The sequence below is a fragment of the Trichechus manatus genome, unplaced genomic scaffold, assembly GCF_000243295.1.
Source record: "Trichechus manatus latirostris isolate Lorelei unplaced genomic scaffold, TriManLat1.0 scaffold00073, whole genome shotgun sequence".
Taxonomy (NCBI): domain Eukaryota; kingdom Metazoa; phylum Chordata; class Mammalia; order Sirenia; family Trichechidae; genus Trichechus; species Trichechus manatus.
Genome location: NW_004444009.1, coordinates 6,668,869 through 6,690,225, shown reverse-complemented (window position 1 = coordinate 6,690,225; position 21,357 = coordinate 6,668,869). Strand labels below are relative to the sequence as shown.

The following is a 21,357-nucleotide window of genomic DNA, read 5'->3' as shown; positions in this document are numbered from 1 at the left end:
GCAAGAGGTGCCCTAGACCTCAAACCTTCCCACTTCCTCAGAGTTGGGCAGGCTGTGGCTTTCTTCTCATGGCAGCCAAAGACTCTTATTTCATGGGAATTCCTACCCACCCTCCCAACTTGGTGAAGCTTTCATGTTTCCAGGCTGAAGATGAAAGAATTACAATGTACCGCCTCCTTTTCTACATAGCAACTGCTTCTTGGTTACGCCCAGTCAGTTAAATCTCTATAAATTGATTTATGCTTTATCCAATACCACCTCACTCCTCAGCTCACTGAAATCTGGCTTCTGGCCCTTCTCCTGCACTTCACTGAACTAGCAAATGTCACCAGCGATCCTTCCCTGCCCCACATCCCCCCACTATCACAACCATAGGCTTTTCTCAAGCCCTGCCCTATGGGTCTCACCCTTTGGCCCCACTCTTTTCCTTGGGTTCCACGACACCCTCCCTCATGCTTCTCCTCCTGCTTTCCTGACCACTGTGTTTCTCTTTCTGGGAGAACCTGCTCCTCCATCCACCTCATACTGTTCCTGTTCTCTTGGGCTCTTCTCTGTTTTGACCCTGCCGGTTTTTCCTGGGCCATTCATCTCTCCCCACTTCAGCCCCTAACTGAGCTCCAGAGCCCTCTGTCCCATTTCCATGACACTATGGGTGTTTCACACACTGAGACTCTCTAGAAAAGTTTGCTTGAAGGATGAACTACCTGACGAAAAATTTAAAATATAAAAGACAACCAATGCTGCCACTACCGGGGAGGCAGAGGCTTTCAAGTAGGGCTTTGCACTTCCTCATTCACCTTTCTACATCCCCCCACCCAGTTCAAGGAGCCACTCAGGAGCCCCATCTCGGGGCTCAGGGCCAGAGGTACTCCTCCTCCCACATGCTCTGCATCTTCCGCTTCTAGCAGTCATCACCTTCGTTCAAGACTATTGCCACTGACCTAGTCCTGGCCTTGTTGGTTCTTTCCTGGACTACAATGTCCTAGGAGCCCTGGTGGTGCAACGTTTAAGCGCTCTGCTGCTATGTAAAGGTAGGTGGTTTGAACCCACCCAGAAGCTCCGTGGGAGAAAGACCTGGTGATCTGCTTCTGTAAAGATTACAGCCTAGAAAACCCTATGGGGCAATTCTACTCTGTCACACAGGGTCAGTATGAGTCAGAAGGGACTCGACAGAACCTAACAACAGCATAATGTCCTACTTTGTGTCTACTTCAGACGTGGCCTGTTGAACCAGCCTCCAGGTTAACTTCCATGTTTTTTTTTTTATCCTTTTTCATCCTCTGCTTAAAAAATCTCTACACTCTAACCTAACTGTCTGCAGCAGTGGTTTTCAAACTTTTTTTTTTAATTCAGATAAAATTTTTTGATGCCCGATATATAAAACATTTGGTTGAAGCAAGGGTGAAACACTCAAGGTCCTCATACACCTTCCCTACCACTTTATGGGGTACAAACACACCCCACATGCAGCTTCCCATGCACCTCTAAGGGGCTCCTAAGGTTCCATGAAGAACAGTTTGAAAACTTTTGGTTCAAAGAGTCAGATGCAAGCTCCATGTTACAGCATTTGGGGCTTCAGGCCACCTTCCTTTTTCTCCTCCCATCACGCATGCCCAGAACTCAACAACTAGCCACAAATGACTTCTCCGTGCTGGCCAAACAACTGTATCCTTTCATTCTTTTCCTCCTGATGTCTCACCAAGCTTCAAGACTTAGCTCAAGCCACCAGACTTGGTTGTTTTTCCTGGACTTGCCTTAACAACTATCCCATCCAGGGAAAACTTACTGTTGCCAGAGCACTCCAAATCTACTGTTTTCAGAGTACTTCACACACAATGCTATCACAGCACTTAGCATACTCTGCTTAGCCACTGGCTTTCGCATCTGCAAATTTCCCGAGTGTAGGGACCAAATGTTTGAATCCCCCAATGCCTGTCACCATGCCTGCCATGCTGTAGAGACTCACTACGTGTTTACCAAAATGAACTAAGAGAAGGGAGATATCTGGGATGCAAACACTGAACCTGAAAAGCACACGGACACAGAGTAAAGTCATCAACTTTTTTTTTTTTTCCTTTTAGTTTTAGCAGAACCGTTGCTGGCTTACTTTGGATACATTTGCATGAAAAACGTAAAAAGTCCTAATTTCAAATTATTAAGATTATAATAAAGAAGATTAACTGATGCAACCTAATTCAAAAGCATTAAGACTCAATATTTGGACTTGAGATTTAAAGCTGATCTTAAAACGATCCAGAAAGGGGAAAACTAAATATGAAATTAAGTCCCTTCCAAAGAGTTCCTAGTATTGGAAGATCCAGAAGTTTCTAAATGCTCTGGGCCCTGCAGGACAGATAAAGTACCCATTCAGGAGCCCAATCCTTCTTGTAAAAGCCGTTAGATGGCTACAGAATCATATCTGCCTTATTCCCTCTAGGGCTCTGCTTGAGAAAATACAACGGCATAAGAATCACCTGGGAAGCATACTGGAAATTCAGCTTCCCAGGTCCCACCCCAGGAACTGCTGATTCAGGACTTCTGGGATGAGGCCCAGGAATCCGTACTGTTGGTGAGTCTGAAGCACTAGAATGAATGACAGACCTACAAGAGGCAGAAGAACTATACAAAGACCAAGACAACTGACTGTAGCAAGTGGGATAGAGGGTGCCTGGGTCAAGAAAGAGGTCCTGAAGAAGAGAGCCCACCTGTACCTCAGAATTCCCCAGCTCATCTCCCACAAACCACAACTCCACTCTCCTGGCCAACTGCAGTGCCTCACCGGAGATGAGTCTCAACACAAGCAAAGGCTCTCAGGCCACTTACTCACCTTGATGACGGCACCAACAACCACCCTCCAATCGAACAAGAGGACCAAGGCCCATGCGAGAAACCTGTTCCCCAGCCCGGATGAGGCAGCTGTTGTTAGCACCAATGTGGAGCCTGGCTGGACTCGGGAGTCTGGAGGGTGGACTCTGAGATTTCGGGAGAATAGTACAAGAAGTCAGGGAGGATTCGGTGCTGCTAATACTTTTCTCCAGCTCTAAACAAGTCACTCAGCCTCCTCAGGGAACTCCCTTTCCAGGTCTTTCACTTCAGAAAACATTACATTGGAACCTGGTACTCTCTAGTCTGGCCTCATCAACATGCCCTGTGACTCTTGCTGAGGCCACACCTACAGCAATCTGAATTCAGCATCCTCACCTGTAAAATGAGAATGCTGCCACCTACTTACCTCACAGAACTTCTGAACGGATTGGTGAAGTAATACGTGACAAAGCAATTTGGAAATGATACTGTTAGGTGCTGTGAGTCAATTCCAACTCGTAATGACCCTATATGACAGAGTAGAACTGCCCCATAGGGTTTCCTAGGCTTTTGTAATCTTTACGGGAGCAGATCTCCAGGTATTTCTCCCGCGGAGCTGGGTGGGTTTGAACCGCCAACCTTTTGGTTAACAGCCAAACGCTTAACTGTTGCACCACCAGGGTTCCTTTTGAAACTATAAAGCACCACAAAAAAATTATTATTAATAGAAATAATATTAATTTAACTCAAAGTTTGTCTACTTCATAATTTTATATCTATGAGGGAGGGCTCATAATTCCAAGTGTCTTGTACAAATGGAGCAGGATTGGTACCTGAAGAATGCAAACTCCATCAAAGGGGGAGCCACTGTGCTAAGTGGGAATGGGAAGCCAGAGTCATGGATACAGATGGCTTTATGTAAAATCTCCGATTTTTTTTAAAGATGGTTAACTAATTCAAAAAAACATAAAACACCATGCAGGTCAAAGAAAACATGTCTGTAGGCAGGATTCAGTCTGTGTGGCACCTCTCTGTGACTCACTAGATGGCTAGGTCTTAGGATACCTACGCCCTCTAAGTCCCGTAATTTCCTCTGGCCCTTGGGCAGGACCATCTTTAACTTCACATGAAAACCTGTTGCATTTTTAGACATCACCAAGGAAGGAGCCCCTCACCCTCCCAGTGTCTGACCACCCTCACCACTGAGTACATAGGGAAAGAGGCTCAGAGAGACTGACCAGTGGGCTGGACGTTGACCACGGTTCCCTCGGAACGCTTTCGGGTCATGGCATACCACGACCCATCCGGATCCTGGATCCACTCAGTAGCCTCACAGTAGAACTCGCCCTGGTCAGAGGGCTGCAGGTGGAAGACGGTGAGGCGGAACATGGTCCTCCCCAGCTTGTCCAGCCGCACCTCCCCGAGGCTTTGCCTCTGGGCATATTCACTGCTGGACTGCAGCACAAAGTCTCGGCTCAGGGAAATGACCTCCACGGGCTTCTCGCTGCCTCTCTGCCGGAGCCAGGCCACAGACAGGTGGCTGTGCTGGAGCGTCTCGGTGGCCACCTCACAACTCAGCTCCAGAGGGTCCCGCTCCACTTTGTGCAAAGTCTGAGGTATGGCGGTGGTCTGCAGAGTGTCGGGAATCACTGCAACAGCAACACAGAAATGTTCCAGGAACACACTGTCACAAAGCCACAGAATCTTAGACTTACAGGGGACAGAGCGCCCACTCCATGCAGATTCACGGGTTCCATGGCCTTAACAGGGTCAGCCTTTAACAATCAATGCAAGGCCACAGACAACCCCACAGGGTACGTACACCGAAAGAACTTTGTTTGATTTCAGAATACATTTTTGGTACTTACCTGTTTGGTATTTTAATAACAATTGTGGGTTGTATTTCATTTCACATAATAAACAAATTTCCTGAAAACACTATACAAGAAGAATTTTCTTTTAGGTCAAATAAGATTTCGTTGTTGATTTTGGTATAGCTTTAAAATATTTTAATTTCACTCCTGTTATGGACTGAATTGTGTCCCCCCAAAACATGTGTTGGAATAGTAACCCCTACAGAGAATGTGATCCTGTTGGAGAACAGGGTTTTCTTTGTTATGTTAATGGAGCCCTATCAGTGTAGGGTGTGTCCTAAACCTAATCGCTTCTGAGTTTTAAAAAGAGCAGATTAGACACAGAAGGAAGCACAAACCGGGAAGAAGATTCCATGTGAAGGTCACCAAGGAACCAAGGAATGCAGGGGCTACAGAAGTTGAAAGAGACAAAAATCTTCCCCCAGAGTCAACAGAAAGAGAGTCTTCCCTTACAGCCAGCGCCCTGACTTTGGACTAAAAACCTTCAGAATTGTGAGAAAATAAATTTCGCTAAAGCCACCCACTTGTGGTACTTCTATTATAGCAGCACTAGGAAACTAAGACAACTTCTGATTGATATTCAAATGGAAATGGCTCCTGGAACTTTTAGCTTTATGTTTCGACAACTTCATCTCCTCCCTTTTCTTCCCCATCCCCCAACTTACTTCCGCAATGCAATGCTCTTGTAAAGTTTTTTTTTTTTTTAAAATGCATGGTAGAGAGACGAACCATCATCCCCTATTTGTAAGTAAGTTTGATTTTCATACAATTCATCTGGCAAAGTGGTCCACACTGGAAGGAAGCTGCAGTATGGAGATTTGACAAGGTAAGAGAAAGAGATTTCCCCTGTGTTCTCCTGGTCAGAATTTTACTCTGATCCTTACATCTTTCTGGACATAAAACAGCAACACCTCTCTGACTGATGAGGGCAACTCAATTACGATTAGTGTGCGCTTTCTCACTGGATTCATATCAGAATTGGGTGAAATAACGAATTGTTTGCGCCTTAAAGGCCTCCTGTTGGGATGATCTTAAAAGCTTCCTGTTGAGATGTCAACTTGTCAGGGAAAGAAAATTAAACAAAGGACAGTGCTTGTGCTAATAAAGGAACTGTTAATACCCTCATCCCCACCCCAAGTTAATTTTGACAATAAAAACTTGAAATTAAGACTTGGGCAGAAAAATGAAACAGCTTTGATATTTTTAACACTTTCGCCTTGGCAAGCACCGCGGCAAAGCTCCCCACTGCCTCTTCCTCACACTCCCTCCATCCTTAGGGGAACACCAAGGCCAAGGGAGATAGCTAGCTGACAATTCCTTACTCATGGAGCCAAAGTACCTACTAATGCAGTCAAGGTCTGGCAGTCAAGGTCTGGCCAAGGACCTGCAACCACATTCGTGCCCCAGCCATGTCAAAGCCTGTTCCAAGGCTGTCATCTCTCTTCCAGGTAACGTCATACCCTTCATCTCTCTTGTCATTTCTTCAGCTCGTCTACCACAAATGCCCTTGCCTTATACTTTCATACCCCCTTTCACCAGCCAGGAAACCCTGGTGGCATAGTAGTTAAAAGCTACGGCTGCTAACCAAAAGGCTGGCAGTTTGAATCCACCAGGCGCACCTTGGAAACCCTATGGAGCAGTTCTACTCAGTCCTATAGGGTCGCTATGAGTCGGAATCGACTCAACGGCAGAAGGTCAGTTTTTTCACCAGCTAGAGAGATAGCCTTCTCTGAAATTCTTAACATCTGCAGTGGTCCTTTTTAAGTTTCAACCTCACTCTTCTATTATTTACAAGTTAACACATAAATGTTGTCCACTTTATGCTGCATTGTTGACCTCTAAAATATCTGGGAAGTTTTTGTGTTTTTTTAAGTCACGCACATGGTACAGAACAAAGTGACACAGGTAGGGCCCTGGTCATGTGAGAACAGTGTCTCCTTACCCACTAGGTTCATCTTGGCACTGTAACTCCCAAAGTATCGCTCATCCGTGTTGGGCGTGTGGCATTCATACTCTCCAACATCCCGGGCCTGGAGATCTGTGATGTGCAGTAAGGCTGAGCCTTCCTGGACTCTCTCCACGTAGATCTTTCCACTGCGGACACGCTGGGTGTAGATGGCATATGGGAACGAAGAGTCCATGGTGCTGATGATCTGTACCTCACGCTCCGGGGCAGAGGGCAGGTAAATGCACCACTGAAAATTCTGCTCGGAAGGTCCCTGGTAGCCACTCACGTTGCACCAGATGGTGATGTGGGAGCCCTCCGTGCGGTACAAGGGTCCTTCCTGGACGGTAACCTGCCGTTGTGCTGATACTACACCTGTGGGAGAGAGACACACACAACACACTCGATTACTTCTCAGACCAAGATGCAAAATAGGCAGCAACCTTCAAGGGGTTTTTTAATAGTGTGACATGATAATAATACAAATAGCTTACTGGCCCTTTCAGAGGCGCTCTGTGATTTATAAATATTAGTTAAAACACTCGGTTGTAAAGCATCGTCCCTAATTTACATATATGGGAATTTGATAGTACGAGGATGTGTTTTCCTTACTTATTCAATGGCTGACCCTTGGGAAAATCATTTAGTCCCTCTGTTTGTCATTTATGTGGCAGTTTTATATCAATTAATGTTGTTTATACAGTTTTTAACAAAATTAACAAGAAAAGCTGAATCCTTGGCACAATTTCACAGGAAAACAAATAAAAGCAACTGTCTTCCAGTCTGGCTGAAATGAACCGTTCCTTCCTGGAGCAGAGGGCTGATGGAGCCTGGGGTCCTGTTTCTGGTACTGCACCCTCCATTTTCACGTGTGGCTCCCTGCCACCCCACAGCATCCCAAGGACATTCCTGGGATCCTCTTCCCCATAAGCAGAGGCAGAGCTGAGCTCCTGCAGGTTGAGCACACACCACCTGACTGTGGGAACTGAAGCAGATCCCTGGTACTGGATCCCCACACTCTGACAACGGGCAAACCCGCCACAAGGACAGTCCACCTGCCCTTGAGCTCACAGCCCTGATTCACCCACTGGCCCCCCTGCCTTCTGACTGGGACGTGGTTCTCCAGTGGTCGCTCTGCCTGCCTTCTCCATGTCCTTCCTAACATGGTATCTATCTCCTTGCAGACCAAGGAGGGGGGACTAAAATATGGTGGATTTTATTTCTTGTTCCAGGCCAGCACAACACGGATCGTGCCTGACCCACTCAAAAGGTGGTAGGGGACACGCTCTTTTGTCTTCCTCCTGGGTGGCAGCTGAGCACGGCAGAGGGAAGAACCACCCGACAGAAAGAGCAGGTGAACTCTAGTTGCAGCTCTGCCATGAGTTAGAACTGGCAGTGTCCTCTTGGGCAAATTGCTTTTCCTCTCTGGACCTTGATCTCCTCACCCATAAAATGATTTAGAAAAAAGCTTTAATTCGTGGGTAGTGCAAATGGTTAAGCTCTCAGCTACTCACTGAAAGGTTGGTGGTTCAAGTCTACTCAAAGGCACTTCAGAAGAAAGGCCTGGCAATCTACTTCTGAAAGACCACAGCCATTGAGAACCCTATGGAGCACAGTTCTACTCTGACACACGAGGTCACCATGAATCCAAATCCACTGAATGACAACTGGTTGTTTCAAGAAGGCTTTGGAGTGGGTTGGTACGTGTTCCAGTGCTGCCTTTGTCACTTACTAGCTGTGCCTTTGCAAAACTTACCTAACCTCTCTGAGCCTCAGCTGCCTTATCTGTAAGATGGGAATAATAATGTGTGCCTCATAGAGTTATTATAAACATTGAATAATGTCTCTAAAGCCCCTAATGCAGGGCTCAGCCCACAAGTAGTCCCAGTAAAGAGCGGTGCTAGCTAAGACCCCTCCTGGCTGGAACATTCTATAACTCTGGGTCCAGACAGGACAGGACTTGACCCGTGATCACTCAAGGACACTTCAATGGCCTCTTGATAATGACACCATCTCTTAGCTCACAGCTGCAGCCCACCTCCCTGGAAGCTCCCTATTGCCCCTAAAAAGGAGAATCACAGCTGCTCCAGTACAAACCTATTCGAAGTGGATCCAGGTGGTGAACAGCTGGGACACTCAAACACTAGTGGCACACAGCTCTAAGCTCAGCCTGGGTGGTGGTTGTGCCTCAAAGCCAGCTTATCTAATCTGCAAAATGAGGGACCTCAAAGAAGGCTGAAGGGAAAACAGTGGAGCCAGGGTCTTCCTTTGAGGCACTACCGCTCACCCTTGGATGAACACTGGAACCACCTGGGGAACTTCACAAGCTCACAGTGCCGGGGTCCCACCCCAGTGTAATTGGTCAGGGGTGCAGCCTGCGCATTACCAGTTACTTCTGAGTGCCAAGTCAATTCTGACTCATGGCAACCCCATCTGTTGCACAGTAAAACAGCATTCCATAGGGTTTTCAAGCCTGGACATAACGTTTTTCAAAAACTCCCTATATGATTCTAATGTAGGTGTCTCTACCCACAGTGCCAGTCAGATGCCCAAATAAAAGAACATATGGCCCAATGGTTAAGTGCTTGACTGCTAACTGAAAGGTTGGCAGTTTGAACCCACCCAGTGGCTCCAGGGGAGAAACACCTGGCGATCTGCTTCCATAAAGATTACAGCCAAGAAAACCCCATGGACCAGTCTTACTCTGTCACATGGGGTCACTGTGAGCTGAAATAGACTCCATGACACCTAATGACAACAACATCATCCTAACTTCAGCTTTCAGCTCCTCAATAGCTGAAGCCTCTCCCTTCTTCGAAGACTACATTGATTAGGTTCAAGAAAGTTTCATTCTCCTCTAGTCTTCTGATGGGCAGACGACAGCAGCAGAGATCTAGCAGATACTGGCTGTTGTGATGCAATAATGAGCTTAACAAGAGAGCCTTCTATTTACAGACTGTACAAAAGCACTTGATCAGTGGATAACACACATTACCGCTCTGAAAGGTAAACAGTGTGTCAAGTAGCTTGAATGAGCCAGAGGCTGAACCAAAGCAAACCTGTTGCCATCGAGTCAATTCTGACTCATATTACCCTATAGGACAGGGTAGAGCTGCCCCACAGGGTTTCCAAGGTTGTAAATCCTTACGGAAGCAGACTGCCACATCTTTCTCCTGAGGAGCGGCCGGTCGGTTCAAACCACTGACCTTTCGGTTAGCAGCCGAGCTCTTAACCAGTACACCACCAGGACTCCTTTGAGCCAGGGCACCCCAGGGTCAAAAAAAACTTGCCCAAGCCTTAAGACAGTTATAAACAGTCCTGACAAATAAATACCAGTTTCCCCTGCTATCCAAAAGTGGAGCGTTCCTATGAAAACTTTCATAAGCTGAAATGGCATAAAGCAAAGAAGCAATTACCATTAAAAATTTATATGGGAAAATTTTTTTAGCGTTCCCAGACCCAAAAAATAACCTACCAAATAACACAGTAAAACCTAAAATAACACTAACATACAGTAAAAGTAGGAATAGGATGAACAGCCTATATAGAACAGAAATAATGTAGGTACAGTGTAGTTTCACTCTCGCTGCTCGAGGTGTGCGCTGCAAAACAAACGCTAACCGCTATTTCTGCTTTCCGTCTTTTTACATAAAAGCAAAAATCCTCTTCAGATTTCTTTCGGTTAGCGAAAACAGGTACTAATGCAGGTCTTTCATAAAAGTGAGGTGGCGTAAAGTGAACTTTCAAAAAGCGAGGGATGCCTGTACTTTTTGGTCTTTAACCATGCACATTCACACATTCCACCGCACCTGTTTATTGAATATTGCCGTAATTTCCTACCCTCCCCTAAAGGGCCCTTGACCACTGAAAATAATAGGAAGTGGACCTGACCTTAGAAATAAAAGTTAACTTTTTTTTTTCGTTTAACTCCCCCGGCCACACCCCCACCCTCCTCATTTCGTTCTGAGTCACTGCTACATTCCCACAGGTCTTCCAACTCTGAGGAATCTGTTCCATGGCCCCTTCCACCTTCCTTCACAGCCTAGAACAGAAGGCTCCTCCCAGGCAGGGATAAAGTTTTTGTAAATATATATTTTTTTTTACTTTAGACATTCCTGTACTCTTTGAATTACTTCTCAGTAAGTATCACTTCAGTAATTAAAGAAGAAAATATTTAAAGTGTATATAATGTAATGTTCCCTGGGTGGTACAAATGGTTACTACGCTCAGCTGCTAATAGAAAGGTTGGAGGTTCGAGTCCACCCAGAGGTGCCATGGAAGAAAGGCGTGGAGACCTCCTTCTGAAAAATCAGCCACAGAGCTATGGAGTACAGTTCTACTCTGACACACATGGGGGCGCCATGAGTCAGAATCATTTGGACAGGGACTGGTTACCAGTATATATAGCTCTGAAACAGGACTAGAGAGAAGTACTGGGTTACAGGATTACAAGTGATTCTTATTTTCTCCTTTATATTTTACTCTACCCCTTACCCCTCAGTCCTCTGCAATCAGTATGTACTAGTTTTAGAAAAAACTTAACCCAAATAAAAACAATACGTCTGCTTTTTATAAAATTTAAAGACTACAGAAAGGCAAAGCAAAGGAAATAGATACCAGCTACAATCTCAACACCCAATGATAACTGTTAATATTTTGGTATCTACATGATCTTTTTTTTCTAGGCACATACATCTTTTTAGTCTAATTTGTAGAAACAGGATTATACTATAGACACTGTTTCATAACTTGATTTTTCTCACTTCACATATTTTTAATATTATTTCATGTAATCAGGTATTCTCCTACAAAATCTTTTAATATATAGCAGGGCTTGGTAAACTTTTTTCTGTAAAAGATTATATAGTAAATATTTTAGGCTTTGCAGGCCATGCAATCTCTGATGAAACCACTCACCTCTGTCACTGCAGTGCAAAGGGAACCATGGACAATACATAAATGAGAAGCATGGCTGTGTTCCAATAAAACATTACTAACAAACTTTAATGTTTGAATTTCATATAATTTTCACATCATAAAACATTATCCTTCTTTCAATTTTTTCCAACCATTTGAAAATGTGAAAACCATGCTTTGCTCTTGCTGGCCATGCAAGAATAAAAGGCTGATCAAATCTGGTCTATGCCATGCAGTCCCAAAATCTGTGTAACCAGTTTCCCTAATTGGTCCTCTCTCTGTCTCTCTTTCTCTGTCTCTCATTCACTCACTCTTTTGCTATTGTAAACAACAATGCAAAGAATATCCTTGAAGCCAGAACTTTGTATGTTTCAATAACATTTGCTTAGTGGCATTCCTAGCATTCTTCCAGTCACATTTCCACAATGTGGCTCAGTGCCAGCCCTACCTCTCCTCCTTGAGGCATGTGCCTAAAAGAGCATTTGCTCTCATTCCCAGCACTGGGATCTCACTGAGGATTCTGCCTGTGCTGCTCCACCTTCTCCTTAAGGGTCTCGCCCATTCTAGCTTCAAGTACATACTATTCTCTGAACTGAACTCTCTCTCAGCAGCTGTTTTCCTCCAAGCTCTCCTGCACCCCACAGCCACTGCCTTCATCTGGAAGAGTGTTTCTAAACCAGTTATGGAGATTCACAAACACATCAGTACACTTAAGGCTCCAAGAAGTCAAATCTAGGAAAGAAGCCTATTAGGCTTAAGCAAACTTATTTGCAGGCGAAAACTCTTCCTTAGACTTCTGCTAACATCCCTTAAATTAGTTTCTCTTGGCATCAGTCTCGGAAGTGCTGGTAGATTTTTTTCTTAAATTATGTTCTAGGTGAAAGTTTACAGTGCAAATTAGTTTCTTATTAAAAAATTTATACATAAATTGTTTTGTAACATTGGTTGAAATCCCTGCAATGTGTCAGCACTCTCCCCCTTTCCCTTTACACCCCGGATTCCCCGTGTCCATTCGTCCAGTTATCCTGCCACTTCCTGCCTTCTTGTCTTGGCTTTTGGGAAGGTGTTGCTCATTAGCTCTCCTATATTTGACTGAACTACAAAGCACGTTCCTCACATGTGTTATTGTTTGTTTTATAGGCCTGTCTAGTCTTTGGCTGAAAGGTAGACTTCTGGAGTGGCTTCAGTTCTGAGTTAGCAGGGTGTCCGGTGGCCAAAGTTTCAGGAGTCCCTCCAGTATCTGTCAGACCAGTAAGTCTCGTTTTTTGTGAATCTGAATTTTGTTCTACATTTTTCTCCCACTCTGTCCAGGACCCTCTATTGTGATCCCTGTCAGAGTGGTGGGCGGTGGCAGCCAAGCACCATCTATTTCTTCTGGGCTCAGGCTGGTGGAGGTTGTGGTTCATGTTGTCCAATAGTCCTTTGGGCTGATGTTTTCCTAGTGTCTTTAGTTTTCTTCATTTTCTTTTGCTCTGAACATGATAGAACTAATAGATGTATATTAGACGGCTGCTCGCAAGCTCTTAAGACCCCAAATGCTACTCACCAAAGGAGGATGTAGAACATTTTCTTTATAAACTATGTCATGCCAATTGACCTAGATGTCCCCTGAGACCACGGTTCCCTAGCCTTCAGCCCCAGTAACTCAGTCCCTCAGGTGTTTGGATGTGTCTAGGAAGCTTCTATGACTTTGCCTTGGTCTAGTTGTGCTGCCTTCCCCTATATTGTGTGTTGTCTTTCCCTTCACCAAAGTTACCACTTGTCTACCATCTAGTTAGTGATTTCCCCTGTTCATCCCTCCCCTCCCTCGTAACCATCAGATTGTTTTTTTTCTGTGTGTAAACCTTTTCTTGAGCTTTTATAATAGTGGTCTCATACAATATTTGTCCTTTTGTGATTGACTTATTTCCCTCAGCATAATGTCCTCCAAATTCATCTGTGTTGTGAGATATTTCAAAGATTAGCCGTTATTATTTATTGTTGTGTAGTATTCCATTGTGTGTATGTACCACCGTTAGTTCATCCATTCATCTGTTGATGGGCACTTAGGTTGTTTCCACCTTTGTGCTATTGTGAATAATGCTGCAATGAGCATGGGTGTGCGTATGTCTATTCGTGTCATGGCTTGTATTTCTTTAGGGTATATACCTAGGAGTGGAATTGCTGGGTCATATGGTATTTCTATTTCTAGCTTTCTAATGAAGGGCCATACTGTTTTCCACAGTGGTTGTACCATTTTGCATTACCACCAGTAGTGCATAAGAGTTCCAATCTCTCCACAACCTCTCCAACATTTGTTATTTTCTGTTTTGTTTTTTTTTAATTAGTGCCAGTAATGTTGGTGTGAGATGGTATCTCATTGTAGTTTTGGTACGCATTTCTCTAATGGCTAATGATTGTCAGCATTTCCTCACGTGTCTATTAGGTGCCTGAATGTCTCCTTCGGTGAGTGTCTGTTCATATCCTTTGCTCATTTTTTAATTGGATTAATTTGTCTTCTTGTTGTTGAGGCCTTGAATTAGTCTATAGATTTTGAAGATTAGACACTTGTCAGATATGTCACAGCTAAACATTTTTTCCCAGTCTGTAGCTTCTCTTTTTATTCTTCTGGTGAAATCTTTTGATAAGTGTTTAATTTTTAGGAGCTCCCAGTTATCTAGTTTATCTTCTGGTGTTTATGCATTGTTAGTTATGGCTTGTATTGAATTTATGCCATGTATTAGGGCCCCAAAGACCAAAGAAGAATTGACACCTTTGAATTATGGTGTTGGCAAAGAATACTGAATATACCATGTGTCATGGATTGAATTGTGTCCCCCAAAAATATCTGTCAACTTGGCTAGGTCATGCTTCCCAGTATTGTACGACCATCTACCATTTTACCATCTGAGGTGATCTCCCTATGTGTTGTAAATGCTATCACTATGACGTAATAAGACGGATTAGCGGCAGTTATATTGATGAGGTCAACAAGATTAGATAATGTCTTAAGCCAATCTCTTTTGAAATATAAAAGAAAGAAGCAGGCAGAGAGACAGAGGGACCTCGTACCACCAAGAAAGCAGCACTGGGAGCAGAGCGCGTCCTTTGGACCTGAGGTTCCTGCCCTGAGATGCTCTCAGACCAAGGGAAGACTGATGACAAGGACCTTGCTCTGGAGCCGATAGAGAGAGAAGGCCTTCCGCCGGAGCCAGGGCCCTGAATTTGAACTTGTAGCCTACTAGACTGTGAGAAAATCAATTTTTCTTTGTTAAAGCCATCCACTTGTGGCATTTCTGTTATGGCAATACTAGATGACCATGGACTTGTGGCATTTCTGTTATAGCAGCACTAGATGACCATAGACTGCCAAAAGAACGAACAAATCTGTCTTGGAAGAAGTACAGCCAGAATGCTCCTTAGAAGCAAGGATGGTGAGACTATGTCTCACGTACTTTGATGTGTTATCAGGAGGGATCAGTCCCTGGAGAAGGACATCATGCTTGGCAGAGGGTTAGCGAAAAAGAGGAAGACCCTCAACAAGATGAACTGACATAGTGGCTGCAACAACAGGTTCAAGCGTAACAAGGATTGTGAGGATAGCGCAGGACCAGGCAGTTTTTCATTCTGTTACACACAGGGTCTCTATGAGTCAAAACCAACTTGGCAGCATCAACAACAACAAAGTGTTGTCCCTAATTTTTCTTTCATGATCTTTATTATTTTAGGCTTTATATTTAGGTGTCTGATCCATTTTGAGTTAGTTTTTTTGTACGGTGTGAGGTATTGCTCCTGTTTCATTTTTTACAGATGGACATCCAGTTTTGCCAGCACTATTTGTTAAAAAGACTGTCTTTCCCCCATTTAATGGACTGTGGGTCTTGTCAAAGATCAGCTGACCAGAGGTGGATGGATTTATGTCAAGGTTCTTAATTCTGTTCCATTGGTCAATGTGTCTGTAATCGTACCAGTACCAGGTTGTTTTGACTACCATGGCTGTATAGCAGGTTCTAAGATCAGGTAGTGTGAGGCCTCCTATTTTGTTCTTTTTCTTGAATAATGCTTTGCTTATCCAGGGCCTCTTTCCTTTCCATACAAAGCTGGTGATTAGTTTTTCCATGTCGATAAAGAATGCTGTTGCTATTTGCATCAGGATTGCGTTGTAACCGTAGATTGCTTTGAATAGGACTGGCATTCTCACAATGTTGAGTCTTCCTATCCACGAACATGGTATGTTTATCCATTTATGTAGATCTCTTTTGACTTCTTGCAATAGTGTTTTGTAGTTTCTTTGCATAGGTCTTTTACGTCCCTGGTTAGATTTATTTCTAAGTATTTTATCTTTTTAGGGGCTATTATAAATGGTACTTGTTTTAGGCTGGGTTCTCTAGAGAAGTAAAACCAGTGAAACGTATATGTATATATAGATTTATATTAAGGAAACGGCTCACATGATTGTAGAGGCTGGAATGTCCCAAGTCCATGGATCAGGATAGAGACTTCTCCTGATTCACACAGCCACAGGAGATTGCGAACCCAAGATTGGCAGGTGAGAGAGCTGGGCTCTTGTTCATAGGCTGTGAAGATTGACAAATCCCAAGATCAGCAGGCAAGACTACAAGGCTTCTCCTGATTCACGCAGCTGCAGGGGCTGGCGAACCCAAGATCAGCAGGTCAGAGAGCAGGAGCCAGCTCCAGGATCCAGAGCAGGCAAAAGCCAGAACATCCACTTATATTTGGATGCAGGCCACATGCCCAAGGAAACTCCCTTTCAACTGATTGGCTCCTCAAAGCAGATCCCATCATGGGGGTGATCACATATAAACACTGAGAATCATGGCTCAGCCAAGGTGACACATAATCTTAACCATCACAGTACTGTTTTCCTGATTTCGTTTCTGAAGTTCTCTTAGTTGGTGTATAGGAATCCAACTGATTTTTGTATGCTGATCTTATATCCTGCTACTCTGCTGAATCTTTCTTTTAGTTCCAGTAGTTTCCTTGTGGAATCTTTAGGGCTTTCTATGTATGGGTCATATCATCTGCAAATAGGGATAGTTTTACTTCTTCCTTCGCTATTTGGATGCCTTTATTTCTTTTTCTTGCCTTATTGCTCTAGCTGGGATTTCCAGCACAGTGTTAAATAGGAGTGGTGATAAAGGGCATTGTTGTCTTGTTCCCATTCTCAGGGGGAATGCTTTCAGTTTCTCTATTGAGAATGATGTTGGCTGTTGGTTTTGTATAGATGCCCTTTATTATGTTGAGGAATCTCCCTTCTATTCCTATTTTATTCAGAATTTTTATCAGGAATGGGTGTTAGACTGTATCAAATGCCTTTGCTGTGTTGTTGATTGAAATGATCATGTGATTCTTTTCTTTTGTTCTATTTCTGTGCTGGATTACATTGATTGATTTTCTAATGGTGAACTATCCTTGCATATCTGGTATGAATCCCACTTGGTCATGGTGTATTACTATTATTTTTCTTATATGATGCTGAATTCTATTGGCTAGCATTTTGTTAAGAATTTCTGCACCTATATGCATGAGAGATATTGGTCTGTAATTTCCTTTTTTTATAGTGTCTTTGCCTGTCTTTGGTATCAGGGTTATGCTGGCTTCATAGAATGAATTTGGGAATACTGCTTCCTTTTCTGTCCTCTGAAATAGTTTGAGTAGTAATGGTAGAGCTCTTCTCTAAATGTTTGGTAGAATTCTCCAGTGAAGCCACCTGTACCATGGCATTTTTTTTATTGAGGTTTTTTTTTTTTTTTTTAATTACCTCTTCAATCTCTTCTCTTGTTATGGGTCTGTTCAGATTCTCTACCTCAGTTTGTGTCAGTTAAGGTAGGTACTGTGTTTCTAGAAATTTGCCCATTTTCTCTAGGTTTTCAAATGTGTTGGAGTATAATTTTTCATATTATTCTGTTATAATCCATTTTGTTTCAGTTGGGTTGTTGTAACATCCCCCATCTCATTTCTTATTTGGGTTATTTGTTTCCTCTCCTGTTTTTCTTTTGTCAGTTTGGCCAATGGTTTGTCAGTGCTGGTAGATTTTTAACCCTCCCTACTAACTCCCTGAACCAGTGGATCTCAAACTCGACTCTGAAGAAGAATCACTTGAGGTACTTTTAAAATACAGATCTTTGAGCCACATTCCAGACCTTCTAATTCCAAAAGTCTCAGTGGGACCCTGGAATCTACAGATTATTTTCTATGCAGGTACCCTTAACTGTATTTTAAGAACAAGTGCCTTAAATCTTGATCAGGATTCAAAATAAAGCCTGCGGCTGATGTGCAACATGGGTATCGGATTTGGGATTTTTATTAGCTAATAATCACCTTCGGCCTTCTGTGTTCCCCCACACTGTCCCCCAAACCCCCTTCCCTTGGCCATCTTCTTAATATTCATCCAGGTCTGTAGTCTCTTAATCCCCCTTGCTCCCTTCCCAAAGCAAACCGTGTTTCAATTCTTTCCCTTCTCCTGTGAGATATGATAAACTATGTCTTACTTTAAATGCCACTTCTACGAAGTCTCCTCAAATCCCCTACATCTCCTCTCCCTACACCCAACCAAAGATAGGAGTATCTCCCTCCTCTGTTTTCCTATCTGGTTCACAGAGTTATAAGTGTCCTTCTCTTATTATATTGTAATTACTTATTTATGTATTTGTATTCCAAACTGGTTAAGAGCTATGGCTGCTAACCAAAAGGTCAGCAGTTTGAATCCACCAGCCGTTCCTTAGAAACCCTGCAGGGCAGTTCTACCCTGTCCTGTAGGGTCGCTATGAGTCAGAATCACAGACATTCTGTGGTGATCAGAGACCAAGATGGCCACCAATGACTCCCCACCCCCACCTCCTGGTATCTATGCCCTCGTGTAGTCCCCTCCCATTAAGGCCAACCTGTATGACCAATAGGGAATGTGGAAATGCCTTCCAAGGCTAGGCCATAAAAAGACACTGCAGTTTCTGCTTTGTTTTCTCAGATCACATACTCTGAGGAAAGCCAAACGCCATGTTGTGAGGACATCCATGTAGCACTATGGGAGGTCCACATGAGGCCTCCTATCCAACAGGCAACACTAACTTGCCAGCATGTGAGTGAGCCACCTTGGAAATAGACCCTCCAGCCCCAGTCAAGCCTTCAAATGATTTCAGCCCCAGCAGACATCTTGACTGCAACCCAGGAAATCCTGAGCCAGAACCACCTAAGACACTCTTGAATTCCTGACCCACAGAAACTGTGTGAGACAATAAATGTTTACTTTTATATAAACCACTAAGGTTTGGGGTAATTTGTTTTGCAGCAATAGGTAACTAGATAAATAGACACCTGGGGGATCCTAAGACTGAATGAAAAATTGTGTTGCACATGTGTCAGTTTTTCTGGGAAAAAGATCCATAAATTTCAAAGGATTCTCAAAGGGATTCAAGAGCCCCGAAAAGATTAAGAATCATCACTATAGACAACACACGGCCACTTGGCAAAGGCATGTCCTTTTAGACTTAGTGTTGAGAGTCTCCAGTATGTCACACAAACAAATGTATGCTATCATTTAACTAGTTTTTCAGGATATTGCTTGTCCAAGGATGCTATCACTTTTCCCTCCATGCCCAAGCCCCGAGGAACCTGGCAATGGGCAGCATGATTCAGGAGTCAGGAAGCAGGGAGGGGTCACCATGCCTGTGAAAGCCAGTTTCGCATGCATTTTTGGGAACACGCCTGGGCCCAGCAACCCAAATCTCCAGGCAAAGGACCCAAATTATATGTTCAAGATGCATGACTGAGTATGTCCAGGTGTCAGAAAGATCGACCTCACCATTCCACAGCTTCTCTTCCAGGTGTGCCCTCCACGACCATCACAGCTCATTCAACGCCCAGCTGTTACGATTCTGCACATGACCTCGGCCACACTAGTCAATTTCTTTATATATAAAATGGGAATAATGTCACCCACCATATATTAAACTCATAGGTGACTCTAGAGATTATATAACACTGTGAAAGCCACCAAATATTTATAATTCCATCTCATTTCTACCGATGTGAAATATCAATCTAAAAACAGTAAGTTACAAGAGCATTAAAAAGAACATTAATGTTAACTTTAGGTTAAAAGATGCAAAACTGCATACGCAGTAAAATTATGCTAAAACAAAACAAAACAAACAAACAAACAAAACCCTGAGCCTAGAAAAATAACTACACAAAACATGAACAATATTGGGCTAAATCTTTGAGTGATGACAAGACGGGTGATTTCCTCTGCTCTCTTTTCCTTTTCTCTATTTTCCCATTGTTTAAGTAAACAAGCCTGTGTTGCTTTGAAAATGAAAAGACAAATAACCATAATGATTAGCCCTTTAGTGCACCAGGTGCTGTCCTAACTGCTCTACATACATCATCTCATTTAATCCTCACAACTAAATGAGGTGGGTTTCATTACAGCCACATTTACCAGAGAAGGAAATGGTCTTTTGAGTAACTTTCTCCACAACACAGAACGTGACTAATAGTGTTCGCAGTCTGTGGCTCATACTGAATGTGCTTGGTGAATACCAGTGACAAGTAATGATTAACCACCGACTGGCTCTTCTTGCCCACCTGGTCTTAAAGACTATGGAGGATCTGTACAGCCTCAGGTTTACAATGTCAAACAAACCACTCAAAGGTGGGGATCTGCTGCTACAGAGGGTTAAATAGGTGGAGACAAGGCCAGCCAAGCACCACATAAAACTTAAAACCTCCCAAGAGAAAGCAGTCAGGAAAGCCACTTCAACTGCACATCAAGTGACAATGTTGGGGGGCCTCCACTCTTTAGCCTTCAGCCAACGGAGGACAAGAAGTGGTGAGAGCTACAAGACCCTCTGTCTGACCCCTTTCAGGACCACAGCGCAGACAGATACAACAACAACCACCACCACCAGCACCTGCTGAGCCCTGACCAGGAACTGGGCACTCTTTTAAGTGCTTTACACATATCAACTAATTTTAACCCTCACAACAACCCTATGAGGTACGTATACGCTTAGAGACTCCACTTTACAGATGCAGAATCTGCATTAAGGAGATGGTAAATAAATGAAGCCAACACCCGCACTATGAGAAGCACCTTAACAAAGATGGCCCCGGCTATGTCAATGTCACCACTCTCCAGGGATAGACTAACCAAGCTCCAGGTGGCACAGAGGGAGTCACAGAGCCAGGACAGTTCTCAGCTCAGCTTTCCACGACTTCTCAAAGCCTGCATCTGGGGTCTTACCTCAATCAAAAATGTCCCTTTTAAATAGCCAACAACTCCTACATGATATGTACAGTGCCACAACCCTGCAGCAAATCTGAAAGATGGAGCTAATTCCAGAATCTTCAACCTTGCTGGCCTCCCATAGCCTTGGCAGTAGCTGTGAAACCTTGGGCTGGTTACTTTAACTCTCTGTGCCTCAGTTTCGTCATTTCTATCTGGAAGAGTTTAGATTTAGTTTTGACAGCTCATAGAGTATAAAGATGTATCAAGTTCATAGGGTTGAAGGATTACATGAGTTACTACTTGAAAACACTTAGCACCTGGCACATAATGAATATTAAGCCACCAACTGTAGTAGTAGTAGCTGTTGTTGGCTGCTATCAAGTTGACTGACTCATAGCAACCCCATGTGACAGAGTAGAACTGCCCCATAGGGTTTCCTAGGCTGTAATCTTTAGGTAGCTGATCACCAGATCTTTCTCCTGTGGAGCCACTGGATGGATTCAAACCGCCAACCTTTCAATAGCAGCCAAGCACTTAACCATTGTGCAACCTGAGCTCCTTAATACTAGTAACCAAACCAAACTCAC

At 43.7% G+C, this 21,357-nt stretch overlaps 1 protein-coding gene across 2 annotated transcripts in view; it reads right to left on the bottom strand.

The window, feature by feature from the left end:
* The window catches only part of IGSF3 (immunoglobulin superfamily member 3), a 123,519-nt gene that overhangs the window by 40,954 nt on the left and 61,208 nt on the right, over positions 1-21,357 (bottom strand). For both annotated transcript variants that reach the window (XM_004380352.2, XM_023734883.1), the window contains 2 exons: positions 6,622-6,999; positions 4,044-4,454 (listed from right to left, as the gene is read on the bottom strand). In XM_004380352.2, the coding sequence (XP_004380409.1) occupies positions 4,044-4,454; positions 6,622-6,999 (789 nt within the window). The remainder of the gene's footprint in view (positions 1-4,043; positions 4,455-6,621; positions 7,000-21,357) is intronic.